Here is a 16922-nt window from a genome sequence, read left to right on the forward strand (position 1 = left end):
GTTCGTCATCGTGCAAATACCAATGAATAATTCTTATATGATTTGCATATCTATAAATACTTGAATTGGATTGGTCAATTAGAATTTTTCTGTTGGTTTACACTTCGATAAACCATGTTCCCGAAACTACTTTCGTAATCTATTCATGCGCGATACACATGCTTGCAGGGATCCCCGGAATTTAAGCAAATTGAGATTAAAAAAACAAATGCATAACAGTTGTTTCTATTCTAATGTATTTATAACAAGAAATGAATAAAATAAATGCACTAAAGCTTCGAAAATGTATAAAATTAAAATTTAAATAAAATTCCGCGAAATTTCATGAATGATTTGGCGAGTTTACGTCATGGCAAAACACGACGTCATACGAATGAAAACTTTCAAGGGAAAGATAATTTCGTTACTTGTACGCTTTCAATTCGGATAATATCTAAATAAAATGAAGTTTTGGAGGTAGGTGCTATTTCATTTTAGATTCCGTTGCATTTATCGAACATTTATGGATTTTAGAAAGTCAATATGGCGGCCAACTCCTTAGTTACGACCTGCCAATTGTTCATTTGATGGTAATCCTTCGGACTTTTATTCAGTTTGTGAGTTAATCGCCCCGGTTTACACATCAATAACCTCTAGAAAAAATGTGTTTAATCCTATAATGAACCATTTGTACTGATAATTAATCTTGGTTTTTTGGACTACAAATATGCTTACTGCTTTTAGAATAACATAACAACGGAGGTACATATTTGACGTCACTGACTCTAAAGAGTTTTATTTGTACGACAATAGGACATTAATTTTCAATGTATTCCATGTAATATATAAATACTTAATTTCATTCGTATCAAAATATATATCAAATTATTATCAATTATTGCAATTAGCACGATTGTATAAAACGTTGTATAAAAATAAATATCACAGTATATAAATATTTTTTGTCATCTTCTCAGTGAAAGCGACGATTTCCGCTTTCGGTAGACATATATGTCCCCTGAATTGCTAATTGCAAATCCTTTCTAAGTTCCTGCATAGTTTTTCACAAGGATAACATCATATGTAAGCTAGTTTGTCCAAGTTTCTGTTTCAATTTTACAATTTTGAAGGCGATTATCCTGAAAACAATAATAAGAATGGTAAGGAGTGATGTCATTGTCATGGGCCGGCACTAAGCCGGTCCATCATATGATATGGGTTTGAGATTGTTACATGATTATCTGCGGATCTATATTATTTTCTGTATATGCAAAATTAAAGATTTTAGGTAATTGAAATAAATAAATTTTTATTAATTTTTTATAAAAGAAGTAGATGCCAAAACTTAAATATATTTATAACAATGAATGTTCATTGTTTTTTTATGCACAGCATGCGTGACTCATATTTGACGTGGTTATTTTTAGAAATGTAAACAAAGTACCATGTTCTTCCCAGCAAACACACGACGTACTCCCGACGTCGGTTAAAGGGAAATCACACTATTGTTTATACGCATCGCTCTCGGCGCCGCTATAGTGTCGTGACCGTATTATGACGTCGCCGTTTCGAGTCCGTCGTAAAGGTTGCTAATTTCTAAAATTTCTAAAATGGCGGCCCGCTCAAAGGGACGTTCACTAAAGCAAGAGAAAGCAAATGACGTTTTGATTTAAGTGCAAAAAATGAAAATGCTACTCGAAACGGACAAAATGTATGGCAAAAAAATTGCAGAAAGTGGTCTTGATATGGTCTTGAATTACCTTACGATTGGGTTTAATTCAAATGAGTTACTTTCTTTAAATAAAGATATTATTATTATTATTATTATTATTATTGAGTTAGTATTTACATACAATACCATTTATACAATTATTTTTCTTAAAGGTTAATTAATTTCACCGAAAAATATTGTTAGATATGAGAAATATCAACATTTTTTGTTGATCTGGTATTTATTATTTGTAGCGAAATCCGTCAGCTCAACTTTTTTTGTAGAAAAACTTTTTTTATTTACTGTAAAGTTTATATTTTCTTATATTAACATATTTATTGATCTCGCAGATTTCTTAGTTTCACGAAGAAAAAAAATATTTAAAAACAAAAGAGATATTTATAACACTTTTTGTCGATCATTTCAGTATAATCAAAGCGTACATCGGCGAATGTGAAATCCGTCCGGTCAACTTTTTTTTTAGAAAAACATTTTGTTTTACTATGAAGTTTAAATTTTCATATCAGATAACTATTAATCTCGCAGATTTTCTAGTTGTATGAAAAAATATTGTAAAACAAAAGAGATATTACTAGTAACACTTTTTGTCGATCAGTTCAATATTGTAAAGCGTACATCAGTGAGCGTGAAATCCGTCCGATCAACTTTTTGTTTGTTAAATATTCATAAAATATAGTCTAATATTTCTAAGGTCTTCAAATATTAAAATAATCTATCAAATAACAAAAAAGTTCTGACTATTTATATCTCATCCGGTCAATACGGGCAATTGTCCTGTCATTAGTGTAACCCAACTGTTTGCAGCGTATCGTCGCGATGCGGAATGTGGGAATATACTGGAAAAATAACAATATACCAAGAGTAACAGCATGTAAGCGTACAGCTTCCGGAATTACTAGTTTTCTGTCCAACAGAGGGATGTAAATAAGAACAATGAGTTTCGATGTTCCTTTGGTGTCAAACGCCTCTCTCTCTCTCTCTCTCTCTCTCTCTCTCTCTCTCTCTCTCTCTGTTTCTTTTTTTTTTTGGGAAAGGGGGTATAGGGGCACAAACACATGAACACGAGTGATTCGTAGAGTAATCATATTTGTTGAAATATCAAACGTTATTTAAGGAATGACTGCAATATTTTTTCTGTCTATGAAGAAATAACATAAAAAGTGTGGTGCACACTGAATAACCCGCGTAGCGGGTTATTTTAAAGTGTGCACCACATTTTTTATGTTATTTCGAATAGACAGAAAAAATATTACAGTCATTTCTTATAATTTAATTCTAAATTCCATTTTTAACCGGAGTAAACCATGAAAAACGTTGATGACGTTACGGTCACATGACAAAATTATGTCTATGAGCTGATAAACAATTAGACTGGTTCCCGATCGCAATATTCAGTATGTTACACATATACCAATATACAAACTCCGAAACAGTGGTGACGTTGCTTCGCTAAAACTCCGAAACAGTGGTGACGTTGCTTCGCTAAACTATCATCACTGCAACCAGCACTTCGCATCTCTCGGGTCTCATTCATAGAGGACTCTCTTCCGGGATTCAACAACGTAAACAATCGTCTGCGACATATACAATAACATTGCTTAGATTGTGATAATGGTAAAGGAAAACAATAACATAAAGCACAAATCGATTACAAATAAAAAAAAAATATGTAAAATACATTATAATAACAAATTTACACATGAGATAATATTCCTGGCGTTGTGTTGTCTTGATCAAACCAAAAAAAAAAATGACAAAAGATCAATCAATCATCAAACCATGATGGCATGAATCAGGTTGCGTAAAACACGGCCATGTATATTTTTCATTATTTCTTTTGATGAACATTATTTATATAAACAAAATTGAGGAAATTAAAACGGGGTCTATTATAATAGACAATAATTCAGTTTGCCAGACAGCTTCGTATCAGACCAACTGAATTTTTACCTTTTTCTTCTTGACTGTATGTCAATATTTCACCTTAAAATTCGTGAATCAAATTTGATAAGCCTTACATGTAATTTCACCACCCTCCTCCATACTGATAATTATAATTGTGCATAAATTTAGAGAAAAAAATTGGTAGGAGTATGAAAAAAAATTGCAAGTTTTACTTGTCTGTCCATTCTCTGGGCTTAAGTTGTAGACGAAGAAACTCAAAGGACAATAACTGTGTGCCTGGAGCATCTGAATGCTTCAGCCAGATAAATGTATGTGTGGTTCCAGCTCGGGGGGGGAGGGGGGGGGGCTTCCTACATGTATATACAAGGTGATAGGACGTGCCGCTTGAATTGGTCACCTTTTCAAACTTGGAAATATGTGAATAGGTCGGGGAAAACTATCAGAAATATATGATAAGGTCAATAAAGTTCCCATAACTTCTTTATCTGTCATCTTTATTGGTGGTCCCGGCTGTTTTTATCGACCAATTTTCTCTCTTTTGACACTTTGGTATTCCACTCTTACAATACACACCACATGGAACCCAAACAATATGGGAAAAGGTAACATTTTTACCTACGCAATATATGAAAAGGTATACATTTTTAAAATCTAAATTATATGAAAAGGGTGGGGTTACAGAACCCCAGCGGCACCCCTATCAACTAAGTATTGAAGTGGCCCCCCGAGGGTGCCAGTGACCCTATACCTACTCTACGTTTTTAGTCTGAATAATAGCCTACCCTAAAGATTTGTTTGTCACTGTTAAAGTCAGAATGTTGCTCCTATAGACTCAATGTAAAACAAAATCCCTACTTGCCTAAAAACGAGGATTGGTGACCTTCCAGTACAATTTCTGAAAATTTGGTCAAAAAATCTTTATGGAAATGAGACAAATTAATTATAATGACAGACAACATATTTTCACTTTCTTCTGACATTTTTCAGGATTCTATTATTTTATTCATATTTAAAAAGGGAACCCAGTTGCACAACAATTAGTAATGTTCACCAAAGATTTAAACTTAATAAAAAAGCTGTATTTAGCTGCATTATTTAATTTGTGTTTCAGAAACAAATACAGAAGATTTCAGTGAAGGTACATGGCATAAGAAAGCAAATTTATATATAGGCTTAGGTAAATGTATAGTAATTAATCAGTCACTGGTATTACACAGTTTATAAACACTCTATTAACTTGGAAAGATTGAATTTTATATTTTGCCTTTATATTAAACTAGTAGTTTTACAAATTGTTTTATTATGCTTGCTAATTTTTTGTTCAGGGACTAACTTCTTAGTATTTTGTATTATTTCTAAAGTAAACAATGTTTATCAGTTTTAATAAGTAAAATGTATCTTATTGAATTTGGTTCTTTTCATTGGTTCTATATCATATGATGAGATAAAATTGACAAATTCTATTGAATATAATCATCCAATCTAATCTGATATAACAGTTTGTGTGTTAGTTCAGTTGGGTTTTTTTTTATTCTAAACTCTCTTACATTTTAATGAGAAAAAAAATATAATTTTAATTAATTATTTCCAATTGTTATGAGACCTATTTATTGCTCAACATTTATATTAGAATGATCAGATAATTCTAATTATCAAAAAATATACAATTTTCTCATCTCTTCTCTTTTAGGAATGGAAAATACAGATACCACACCAACAAAGGAAAACCAATTTGATTGCTGTTTTTGCCTAAGTTCTGGAATTTCTGTTAAATTTAATTTCAATGGAAAGAAATGTTCTAATTATGACTTCAGTTCAAAATTAAAATCAGTTTTTGGTTCAGATACTTTTGATTTGATTGATGAATTGTTTCAGAATGAAGCCTCAGTTTGTAGAAATTGTTTTTCCTCATTTTCTCGTTTTTATGGATTTATTTCATCTAGCAAACATTGTTTTTCCACTTTTTTGTCTCGAAAAACACAGAAGAAGAGAATGGCCAATTTTTCTCCAGAAATATGCCACGATATTGGGTAAAAAAAAATACATTGAGAATAAAAATTATTATGTTCCATTTTAAAAAGATATATAATTCTTGTAAATTTGATGCCCCACCTAGGGGCATTATGTTTTGGGTCTGTGCATCCTTTCATCCGTCTGTCCCTCTTCAAGTTAAAGTTTTTGGTTAAGGTAGTTTTTGAGGAAGTTTAAGTCCAATCACTTGAAACTTAGTACACATGTTCCCTATGATATGATCTATCTAATTTTAATGCCAAAAAAGAGTTTTAACCACAATTTCACGGTCCACTGAACATAGAAAATGATACAGTGAGTGGGGCATCTGTGTACTATTGACACATGCATGTTACTTTATAAAATATAATTAAATATCTATCAAAGAGGAGTTTATGTTATCGAGATTACCAGTGAGACAAATAACCACCATCAGAAAACAAACTACTTCGATTTATTTGCAACATATGTCAAAAAAGAATAAAATCCTATTCTACTGTATTGTAAGGTAAGGTAAAGATGGACCAATAAAACCCAAAAGAGAAAACCAATAGCCTAACTTACTTATGCTAAATCAGTTAACAATGTTAGTATGACAAACAGCAAATGACAACTGCTAACTTTAAATAACTGGACTTTGGCACTGGCACATGGAGAATTTGGCAAATGCTCACGTAATCTGGGACTGGTGTAACAGCATAATAAGCAATTACAAAATTCATATGGAAGGGATTTGCTACATCATAATTTGGCAGGAAACAAAAAACAGCTAACAAATAGTTATAATACAAAAAGAACTGATCTATTCTAACAGTTACGGTGATCTTCAATATAAAACATCTGTACTTAAATTTAGAGTGAATATTTGATTGAGGATAAAATAAATTGAAATTTAAGAAACACCTTGTTATTTTTTTATACTCAATATGACTGAAGAACAAGTTTTTCTTTTTAGAATAGGTTGTTTAGAAAGGCTTCATTTTTTTCAGATCCACATCAACATCATTAACAGATGAAGTACCAGTCTCTGGTAATAATGAAGATGATACTTTGGTATTTAGTCAGTAAGTTTTTTTGTAGATTTTTGTCTTGAGAGGAAGATAAAGTTTGAAAAAGTTTAGCATTCCTAAAACGAAAGGAGTCCTAAAAGTACATAAGAAAAATATTTAGTTAATTTACACAAAAAATATTACAGATTAGACCAGGATAATCAAACTGCCATATGGTGTTACTCTTAAAGTTGTTACATTGTATTAGGAAATGCAAATAGCAACAGACAGTTATGTTGTTATGGCATTTCAATTAAAATACAGCAGGGATTTACAATATAAACAACCTTGCAATTGCATACTCTAGATGGATTATTATTATTGCCTTGCTGTATATCTTTATTCTCAACAAACCATATACATATGTATAGAGAAGAGACGGGCAGATATTTGAGCTTGCAATGAGACTGGTTTTTCTTTTTGATAAATTATGTTTAACAATTAAAAGAAAAATCTTTACTTTATATGTATATTTTCAGTTTAGATGCAAGCATTGTACATCATGGAAATGTCAATGTTAAAAAGACTGTAGGGTTAAGCGAGTAAGTAATTCTTTATCCATAGATTTGCAAGCAACTTTTCTGGATGTTTTGATTTATCAGAAATTTTTTTGCATTTAACCAATTATGATCTTGTATGCTTTTATAAAATAAGATATATTTATAAAATTATGACTTGTTACTGCTTGATTTTTCTAATCAGTACAACAAAATTAATGCATTTTCTACATGTAGAACCATGTTCACTGCAAATTATTTATACCATTTATGAAACCTAATTTTCTATAATAATGATTTGGCCTTAATTACTAAAAAATGGTTGCCCTATTTAATGTATCTTAAATATGCTTAAAATACAACTATAAATGTGTGGATATGCTACTTTCTGTTATAAAGTTAAACATATGCTTAAATGCTTTTTGTCTCTTCTTGTAATTTCAAGGAATGTTGAGCCTTATTTCAAAGATAAATTTTTCTGATTTTTTTTATTTGTTGACTGTTATTTTCAAGTGTGACGTCACCATAAATAAAATCTACTTATTAATCAACAGAGAACATGGTTATAGCAAGACACCAATTATTAGAAGATCATCTGCTTGTATCGATGCAAATGAGTAAGTTACCTGTTACATTTGATACTGCTAATCTTATGAGTTTATAACCAATAGTTACGGAATTTGAAATTATAGTCTCATCTAGCATGATTTGTTCAAAAAGGGGATGTTAACTGAAGTATAAAGAGAGAGAGTAGAATAATAATTCAAATGTTAAAAAAAAAAAAAACGCACTTTAGCGAAAATAGAAACGAGAAAAAGACAACCATTTAAAGTAAAACATTACACTGAAAACCAAACATCCAGCAACAGAAATCCTGGCAGCAACTGAAATCTATGGTAACTGTTGATTGTATGTTGAAAAACATGTCCTCTAAACAGGCTAAACATAACAAATAATTAAAATTTTTGTTTTTACAGTTTCAGTAAAGTTCTTTGTTCAAATCAGAATGGTTTCATAAATCTTCCAAAAATGAAAAGGTTTCATTTCTATTAGAGCTATTTTCCTAATGCATGTAGTTTAAAGGTTTGGTTTGCTTGCTGGCTAATTTGTTTGTATAAATTTTTGCACAAGCATCCTATGGCATTATACAAGCTAAAGCCCAAATGATCTACTGATTGCAATTGTAAAACTTATTGATAATGTTCGAGGAAACAGTTATTCAAACAAAGCAAGCCAAACCTTTGAACTACATGAGTTAGGAAAATAGCTCTAAAGTTTTGCAAAAAAATTTCAATTTCTCATGTTTATATTTTTTATAGACTTTATTTTGGTTTAATTTAACTAGTAAAAGAGAAGAACATGCCTACAGCAGGTCCAAACCCCCCTCTTGTAGGGAACTATTTCAAGAAAGTGTATTGGACTCTTTTGTTGAAAACATCAGAATAAATGACAAAAACCAGCCAGAACCAGGTATTTGGACACTTATTAACCTAGTGGATAGCATATGAATTTAGAACATTTTACATTTACAGGATTTATTTGAATACTTTTTTGTCAACAAATTTTTATGCTTAAGAAATGTTCATGTTGTACTTCAAATATTATGTCAAAACTACATTTACAAAATATAACTGCCTGCATGATATTTATTCACTATTGACTTTCTCATACTAAATGAAATAAAGACTATTGGTAATTAACACAAAAAAGAGGTACATTAATTGAGACAATGCAAGATTTGGAAAGGAATTGTAATGCTTTTATTTGCAATGATTAAATTTTAGATGATATAAGAGTAAGTGGCGTTTTTATAATGCAAAGAGCAAGATCATTAATAAACCAGGAAATTAAAAATGTAAGCACTAAAAGAATGGGAGAACAAAGTCTGCTACTAACCAGGAAGAAAATGGAGCATTTATCCGAAGATTCAAGTAAATTGTGCGATTCCATTATAGAGGAAATGAAAAACAGGTATCAATATGAATTACGATATACCAGGTATCCTGTTCTGAGCATTCCTATTGAGCATGTTGGAAAAATACTTTTTTGTTTAAAAACATTTTTCCAAGTATCAATTTAAAAATTTCAATCTTCAAATTTTTCGATTATACTATAAAAAAATGAAGTGCTGTAAGTGTTGAAATTTTTCAGAAAAAAAACCTTCCATCACCAAGGGGAGATTACTATATTGAATTCAGTAGGACACAATTTGTGTTTCTTGAATTTTTTAGAATATAATCATAGTAACTGTTTTAAATTAACAATGCTCAATAATGTAATCATTTATCAATATAATCATGTACATGTTTTAATTATTGTATGATATAGGACACCATTTTTTTTGGAAATATTGCTGTCTGCATTTGATGAAAAACATCTACAAGGGCAAAAAAGTCGAATAACTGGATCATTGGCTATAGTATACAGCATTCTTATGTTTGCAAGAAATGCAGAAATGAGTGCATTCCAACGGATGATGACAGCGATTTGTATAAGGGGACGAGCAGAAGATATGGTATTCATTAAAAAAAGAAATGTTTAGATACTCAGTTAATTTTTTATTTTGAAAAATTTATAGGTAAATTTTATATTTACTTAAATACATATACATATACATATGGTTTTACACTAGTAATTTTGGGGGCCCTTTATAGCTTACTGTACGGTGTGAGCCAAGGCTCCGTGTTGAAGACCGTACTGTGACCTATAATGGTTTACTTTTATAAATTTTGACTTGGATGGAGAGTTGTCTCATTGGCACTCATACCACATCTACTTATATCTATATAACTGAAAAAGTCAGAATACTTTCCTACTTTTTGTTCAAATATAACAATTGACAACAAGTAAAAGCAATTTACTTAAAAATAATTAGCAGCAAAAAGTACAGAACTATTTATACATGGGTCAGAAGGTATTTCTATGCACACTTAAATCATTATAGTTATTGTAGAAACATAAATTGAACAATTTATTAATATAAATAATGAATTTTTTATTCATAGAAGGTTTGATAATAGTGCCTTCCATCCAAAATGTGTTTGATTAATTTATTACTTTTATGGGACAGCTCATAACACTGTTATATCATTTCAATGAAATATGTAAATTATATTTTTTTTTCATAGCTGATTACTAGATTGAACAGAGTAGGTGTTACATTGTCACCAACCAGTAAGCAAAGATTGATAAAAGAGGCCGGAGAAATCAGCCATAGAGCTCTGTGTGATTATTTGAAGGAAAAGCCACTGCTAAAAATTACCGGCGACAATCTGGACATATACATTAAAAGTCGTTGTGTATCAATAGATAAAGGAAATACAGATATGCATTTATTTGCCTCAAATGCCTTAACTAGCAGGTTATCATCTGTAGATATGGACAACAGAACCCCTGCTGTTCCAGCAGTTAATGGAGATGTTTTAAAACTAACAGAGGCAGAAATTGACAACATGAAATATTCATATTCAATACTGGTAATATTTTAAGTGGATGAATATTAAGTAATTGATAAATAATGTTGAAATTGTTTTGTAAAGTTAATCCTTCTTTAATTTTAGAAAAAAAACTTTTTGGTTTTATTTATACACAACTTTATTGGATTCCTTCTTTTATCTCATTGTGGTGACAAGCAGTTTGAAATGGTAAGTATATAAAAGCATGCATGCCTTCCTGCTTACAAAAATGCTTAGATGTATATTAGCTTTTAATTAACATACATAACATGCTTACATTAATGGTGGTGGCTTTTTGTCCTTCCTGTTAGCTTAATTGCTCTTTCAAATTATATGTAAATTCAGAGTTTTAAATTAATTACCTTAATAGAAAATTTATTTCTGTAATTCTTAAATGTGGATGCAAAAGAATATTACATACAAAACTGGAATGTTTGTTTCAATTTTTAATTTTAAGTTAAAATAACACCATCATTATCTGAATTTACATTAGTTTAGTCAGTTTTGTAGAAATAGTAGAATTCAGCTAGCTTATAATTGCTGCTTAACACTTGCACTGCATTTATATATTGCCTTACCAAGCTTTAGCACTAGCATGATAATTGTACAAACAGAGTCTTTATCAGGAGAATACACTTATAAGTGTAAGTTGGATCGATCCCAACGGGAGACCAGAAAAAGTACAATGCTACTTATAACATTTAGCCGTTATTAATAGAAATTAACCTTTTGGAATATTATAACAAATCATTTTATAATTTCCTATATATTTTATGTATTGATAATCTAAAGAGCTGAATATTTCCTATACAAATTTTCAAAAGGTTAAATTCTATGGTATTTTAGTTTATACTTGAAGATTGCATGAAAACAACTCAGCTTTACTTAGAGCTTGCAACTTGTGAAATAGAAAAATGTTTAATAATCTGTGAAGCAGGTTCACTGTGACTTTGAGATGAAGAACAGCATAAAAAGCACTGTTCATTTACATTTTGTGTGTTTGGTCTCAGTGAGCCTTTGTAATTATGTTTAACAACTTGAAGAAAATGACTTATTAAACTTTTGAAGAAATGAGGAGACAAAAAACTTTTTTAATAAAACTGGATTTCTTTACAAGTTATGAAAATTTGAAATATTGTTTGGAAATTTTGGTTCTATCATTGTATACCACAAACTCTTGACTGACTGACATTAATATTTAATATAAGTTAATTCTTCATTGATTATAACTCGAATAATTCAAGCCCTTTCCGTGTCCGATTTTCTCCCACACGAGGGCTTGAACTCCTTATGATCATTGGCCGCGTCGCCTGCTCTCTGTGAGAGAGAGCCAATCGGTGGCCATCAGGATAATGAGTCTGCGCAACTGTCTTGTAATTGTCTAACCAAACACGTGTGTTCAATTAACACAAATCCGATAATAATTAATTAACATCAATTAACATCAGTTTACATCATTTAACATCAATTAACATCCGGAACTCCTCCTTCTTTAGCTGCCAACTTAAATCAAAATTCCCATATTGCATAGCGGTGTGAATTTTCCGGTTGACGGTCTTTATCGAGGAAGACGTTCAGGCGTTAATGTAGCCTTCGTAGATCAGCGGAATATAACGACTGAATTATTCGGGTTACATTGATTAGTGAATAGACTGTATTAAAAGTATAATGAATTTCTTGTTTATCTTGAAAAACTTATCTAATATTATTTACACTAGAATGAATGTTGAAGTTTTTACATGTGGTAAAAAGTTGAGGAGAAAGCTAATTGATTTCAGATTGCAAGAATTTTGAGTTCAATGGATCAGTTCAAATGGATGACAACAGTGGTACCAGTACACATGAGCCATAGCTATAGTGCTGGGATGTCCCAAAAGAGCCAAGTTTTCCAGTTACCCATCCAACATAAGAATGAGGCTAAATATGAAGACATTCTTGATGTCATGGATTCATATGAGAAATTGCTTCAAAAAACATTTCAGGAATCCCATGGTTTGTTGCTGTCAGTCATAATGATCTTTTTCTGGACACAAACATTATGTCATTTAATTACTGTTAGTGTTATACCATACATATAAAAAAGAAGATGTGGTATGATTGCCAATCAGACAACTCTCCACGTCTCATAGACTATTTTCATATCACTGACTTCTGTATACTGTGAAAATGATAAATTTATCACACAAAATAATTAATTGGATGAACTAACTTTGTTTAGCATTGACTGTAAAAAACTTTTTTTATTTTGATGAAGTGAATAGTTGAAAAACCACATATTCCCTAAATGTTTAAGTTGTTCGTTTTCAAAATTGAAATTGTTGCAATATTAACAATTTTTTACACATTTTGATTTGTTTTCAGCTCAAAACATGAAACCTTGAAATTGTCATAAAATCCTCATTCTGTACAAATATAGGTTAAATTATATATTGAGACATTATAAAATAGAAGATGACATCATGTGGTGTGATTTCCAACGAGACAACTTTTCACAAGAAACCAAATGACATATAGATTCCATAACTGCAACTAGTTTGTTACAATACTTCTCCACTCGAGACAGTTAAATTCAACTCTTGAGAGTGTAGAAATATCTTAATACATGAGTTATAGTGGTGGAATCTGTTTCTCTAATGATGTTAACCTTCCTTTTCAAACATTTTCAGAAAGTTGTGTTGTATTTATATGTGACATCATCAGGCATGGACATCTTTTTTCATGACGTCACAATAGGAAATTCAGAAGAAATTAAGAAAATTAAACGTCATTTGCTGAGAATAGATATTTCACTAGTGATGAGAAATATTTTTCTCACACCACTCAGGAAATGTGAAAAAAGCACACAAATTAGAGAAACAGAAATTAAGCAATATAATTTATCGTATGACCTTCAACAATGAAAAAGCCCAGACCACATAGTCAGCTGTAAAAGGCAGCAAAATGACAAAATTATGTAAAACATATCAAACTAGAAAACTTCTGGCCTGATTTATGTACTAAAAATTAAACGAAAAACAAAAATGTACAGTTGTTCTATATTTTTGTTCAGGAACAGTTGAAATATTAGATAAATTTGGAGTTATAACATCTGGTGACCAACTGACCAAAGTCAGATTTGAAGGTGCAAAAAACCTACGTCTCATGTCTCCAACAGCATCGGGAAGACTTGAACATTTGAGACCAGTAGTTATTGAGCTGTGGCATCTTAAACAAGATTATTTAGAAGTTTGTATGAATAAAATATCATTTTAGTTTAGGATTCAGTCATAATTAGGGATGATTTGGCCAAATATTACCTCAAATAATGGGGTCAGATTTTGTCTTGTCAATGTTTATTATAATTCAGTGCTAAATCATTTAGTAAGATAATCTTGGTTGTTATGGAATTGCACTAATTAAATTGATATATGAATAAAAGGAGATGTGGGTTATCCAGGGATGAGACAGCAACCCACTGACAAAGAGTAAAATTACACTTGAAGTCTTATGTTGTCTGTGTAATATGTTTTGTGTACTGTACGTTGTTTGTGACTTTGTCTGCTGATCTTTTTATTTTTTAGACATGGCTTTCTCAGTTCATTTTCAACTTACATCTAAATTTTCAAACTTATTTTAAGGAAATCATTGCTAGCACTGCATGCAATAATCCTCTATCTATCAAGTACCAAATTGCCAAATATGAGAGTACAAGGGAAAACGTCGTGGATTTTCTATAAAAATTCCATATGTTTAGCATTGAATCAACACATGGGTACATAATCCTCAAACATGATGATACATTTGTAGACAAAGACTTTGATAAAGTATGTTTATCAATTATGGACTTTTAATGAGGTCAATACATTATATATGAACCTGTTCAGATTATATGGACCGAGGATGAAGTCCGAGTGTCAATATAATCTAACAGGCCCATATATAATGTATTGACTGAGTAAAAGTCCTTAATTTATATATTACATATGTAAATAATGGATTAGAAAAATGACATTCAATGTTCTTTCTGTGTATTTTTCAATTGTATTTTGCAAGAACTTAAACATGTTATTGAAAATATCAATTTGTTTCAATAACTTCATAGCTTGTTGCATTAGCATTCTTGTATTCTTATCGTCTGCATTTAACATAACATTCTTGAAATCTCCTGATAAACTTGCAAATTTTCTTTTCAGATGCGGCACTTCCTCCGTGGTTGTTATGTGTGACATCATGACGTCATAAATATAAACTATATAAGCAAGATTTTTTTTATATTGACCATCAATATACATATAAATAGAAACATAGCGTCAAAATAAGTAAAAATAGAAGCAACGCGTCAGATACGTAAAATAACCTTTGAAACGCATGATCTCCATATCCAATGAAAACAGTAGAATGCTACACCATCTGTAATTTAATATAACTATATATTTCCAATTTTATTTGACAGAAAACATTTAAAGCACTTTACAAGATGGATTCTCTGGACAAATTAGGTACCTTAGCATTTTGGAGAAATAGACTGAAGAAGACTGATGTAAATGGCAAAGTTAAAGGTCACTTTAATTCCCATAGCGAATTCTTTAAACTGATTGTAAGGGAGCTGATTTGTGAACAGGCATTTGAACTGTTTAACCTTAATTTAGAAGATAATACCCCGTATCCACAAAATATCTGCAAGGCAAGCAGACTCACCAAAGAACAGAAAATGAGGGAATTGACAAGCGAAGTACTTGACAAATTCGATGTTATGCGGACAGGGGTACCATCAGAAAGCAATGATGAATTGTATAATTATAGTACCAATTTAACAATTAGGGGCTTACATTATCTACAAATGGAAGACACTATAAAAGAAGGTGACATTTCCAGAATCATTCCAAACCTTAAAGTGTGCATCCCAATTTTTTATGCACATTCTTGCCTTTCCAAATACTTATTCGAATGTGTTGACTACATAACTAAAGTCAGCTGTTTTCTTTCTCCATTGGACAAACTTAGAGTGTTGGAAGGCAGTATGGTTAATTTGAGAGGTGGACAAGGCAATAATATTGAGGCTGACTTGGTACAGGAGCATTCAGTAAGAAATCAGAAAGAGTTGATTAGGGGTCTTGGTGCAAATAAAAGTGAAACAGCTATTTCTGCTGTTACTGCAGCAGCACCAGTCATTGCTAAAATATGTATGAATTTTGACGCAGAACACAACATTTCCAAAAAAGCCTCCAGACACAGCAAAGTTATTTCAACAGAGGATATGAAAGTTGTGAGTGAAAGTCTTAGAAAAATAAGACCGTTTCTAATTACTAATGGTAGAAAATGTGCTTTCCGTAACTTACCTTCTCAACCATGTTCTAATATAAATCTAACCAAAATGGACATTGACTTGGATGTGATGCTAGGTAGGGTGGGTAGAGGATATATTTCTGTAGATAATGAGGAAGATGACGATGACACAGCAAATGTTGGTACTGATAATGAAGAGGATGAAGAGGAAATGCCAGATATTCCTCTTTGATCCAGGTAAATTCTACTAAATTAATGGTATTGATAATAAATATAAAGTAACCATACATTGCCTAGAAATTTAAATTTTATTTGTACATGGCTTACAAACCGGTAGATAATGAGGTTGGTCGAGCATTTATATCTTGTTTTTAGCATAGGAAAAATAAAATTCTTTATATACTGCAAATAACAAAACTGTTCCAAATAAAATATAAATATTTTTTTAAATTGGAGCATGAAACATAAAGATTTGCGCAAACTTTTATTCTTTATTGACGTCATTTATCAAATTTTATGGAAACACCCAGTCAACCTCATAAGCAAGGCGCTATACGGTAAGCAACTGTATATCACAAATGAATATACAGTCAATGCAATGTGACTGAACAAAAAACACAGATGCAATATATTTATCTGTAAGGAAGTCATCATAGAAGAGATAATGGAATTGCTAAGTCATGTTTTTGTTCAACCTTGATTGCAAAAGTGTTTATATTTTGTTTTCAGTGTACTGTTATTGTTTTGATGATTACTTAGATCTTTAAACATAATTTTTCATTCAAAACAATTCAAGCTGTTACTTTTTTATTCAAAGATATTGTTATTTCCATTGAAGGGTAAACACAATGAGAAATACAGAACCTGGAGTAAGTCACTGTGAGCTACACTTAAATGGCAGTTAATATTCATGTAAAAGTATCATTTATATTCTATATTGCTTTCATTTATATTACATTGTACATGTACAAACACAAGGATATAAATTACACATTTTTGAATGAAAATATTGGTGTTTGTAATTTCAGTG

General features: G+C 30.9%; 2 protein-coding genes across 2 annotated transcripts; both read left to right on the forward strand.

Annotated features, from left to right (window-relative positions):
* The first annotated feature begins 3948 nt into the window (after positions 1 to 3948).
* LOC127710751 (uncharacterized) lies at positions 3949 to 9364 on the forward strand. Its single transcript, XM_052216712.1, has 7 exons — positions 3949 to 4793; positions 5307 to 5646; positions 6616 to 6690; positions 7155 to 7217; positions 7727 to 7789; positions 8518 to 8642; positions 8957 to 9364. Exons 2-7 carry the CDS (start codon positions 5309 to 5311, stop codon positions 9250 to 9252), a joined length of 960 nt encoding a protein of 319 aa, XP_052072672.1. The 5' UTR covers positions 3949 to 4793; positions 5307 to 5308; the 3' UTR covers positions 9253 to 9364.
* A 941-nt stretch (positions 9365 to 10305) lies between these two features.
* On the forward strand, positions 10306 to 16124 carry LOC127712932 (uncharacterized). Its single transcript, XM_052219523.1, has 4 exons — positions 10306 to 10648; positions 12406 to 12619; positions 14414 to 14430; positions 15060 to 16124. Exons 1-4 carry the CDS (start codon positions 10499 to 10501, stop codon positions 16122 to 16124), a joined length of 1446 nt encoding a protein of 481 aa, XP_052075483.1. The 5' UTR covers positions 10306 to 10498.
* The last annotated feature ends 798 nt before the right edge of the window (positions 16125 to 16922 follow it).

The sequence above is a fragment of the Mytilus californianus genome, unplaced genomic scaffold, assembly GCF_021869535.1.
Source record: "Mytilus californianus isolate M0D057914Y unplaced genomic scaffold, xbMytCali1.0.p SCAF_8, whole genome shotgun sequence".
In the NCBI taxonomy this organism is placed as follows: Eukaryota; Metazoa; Mollusca; class Bivalvia; order Mytilida; family Mytilidae; genus Mytilus; species Mytilus californianus.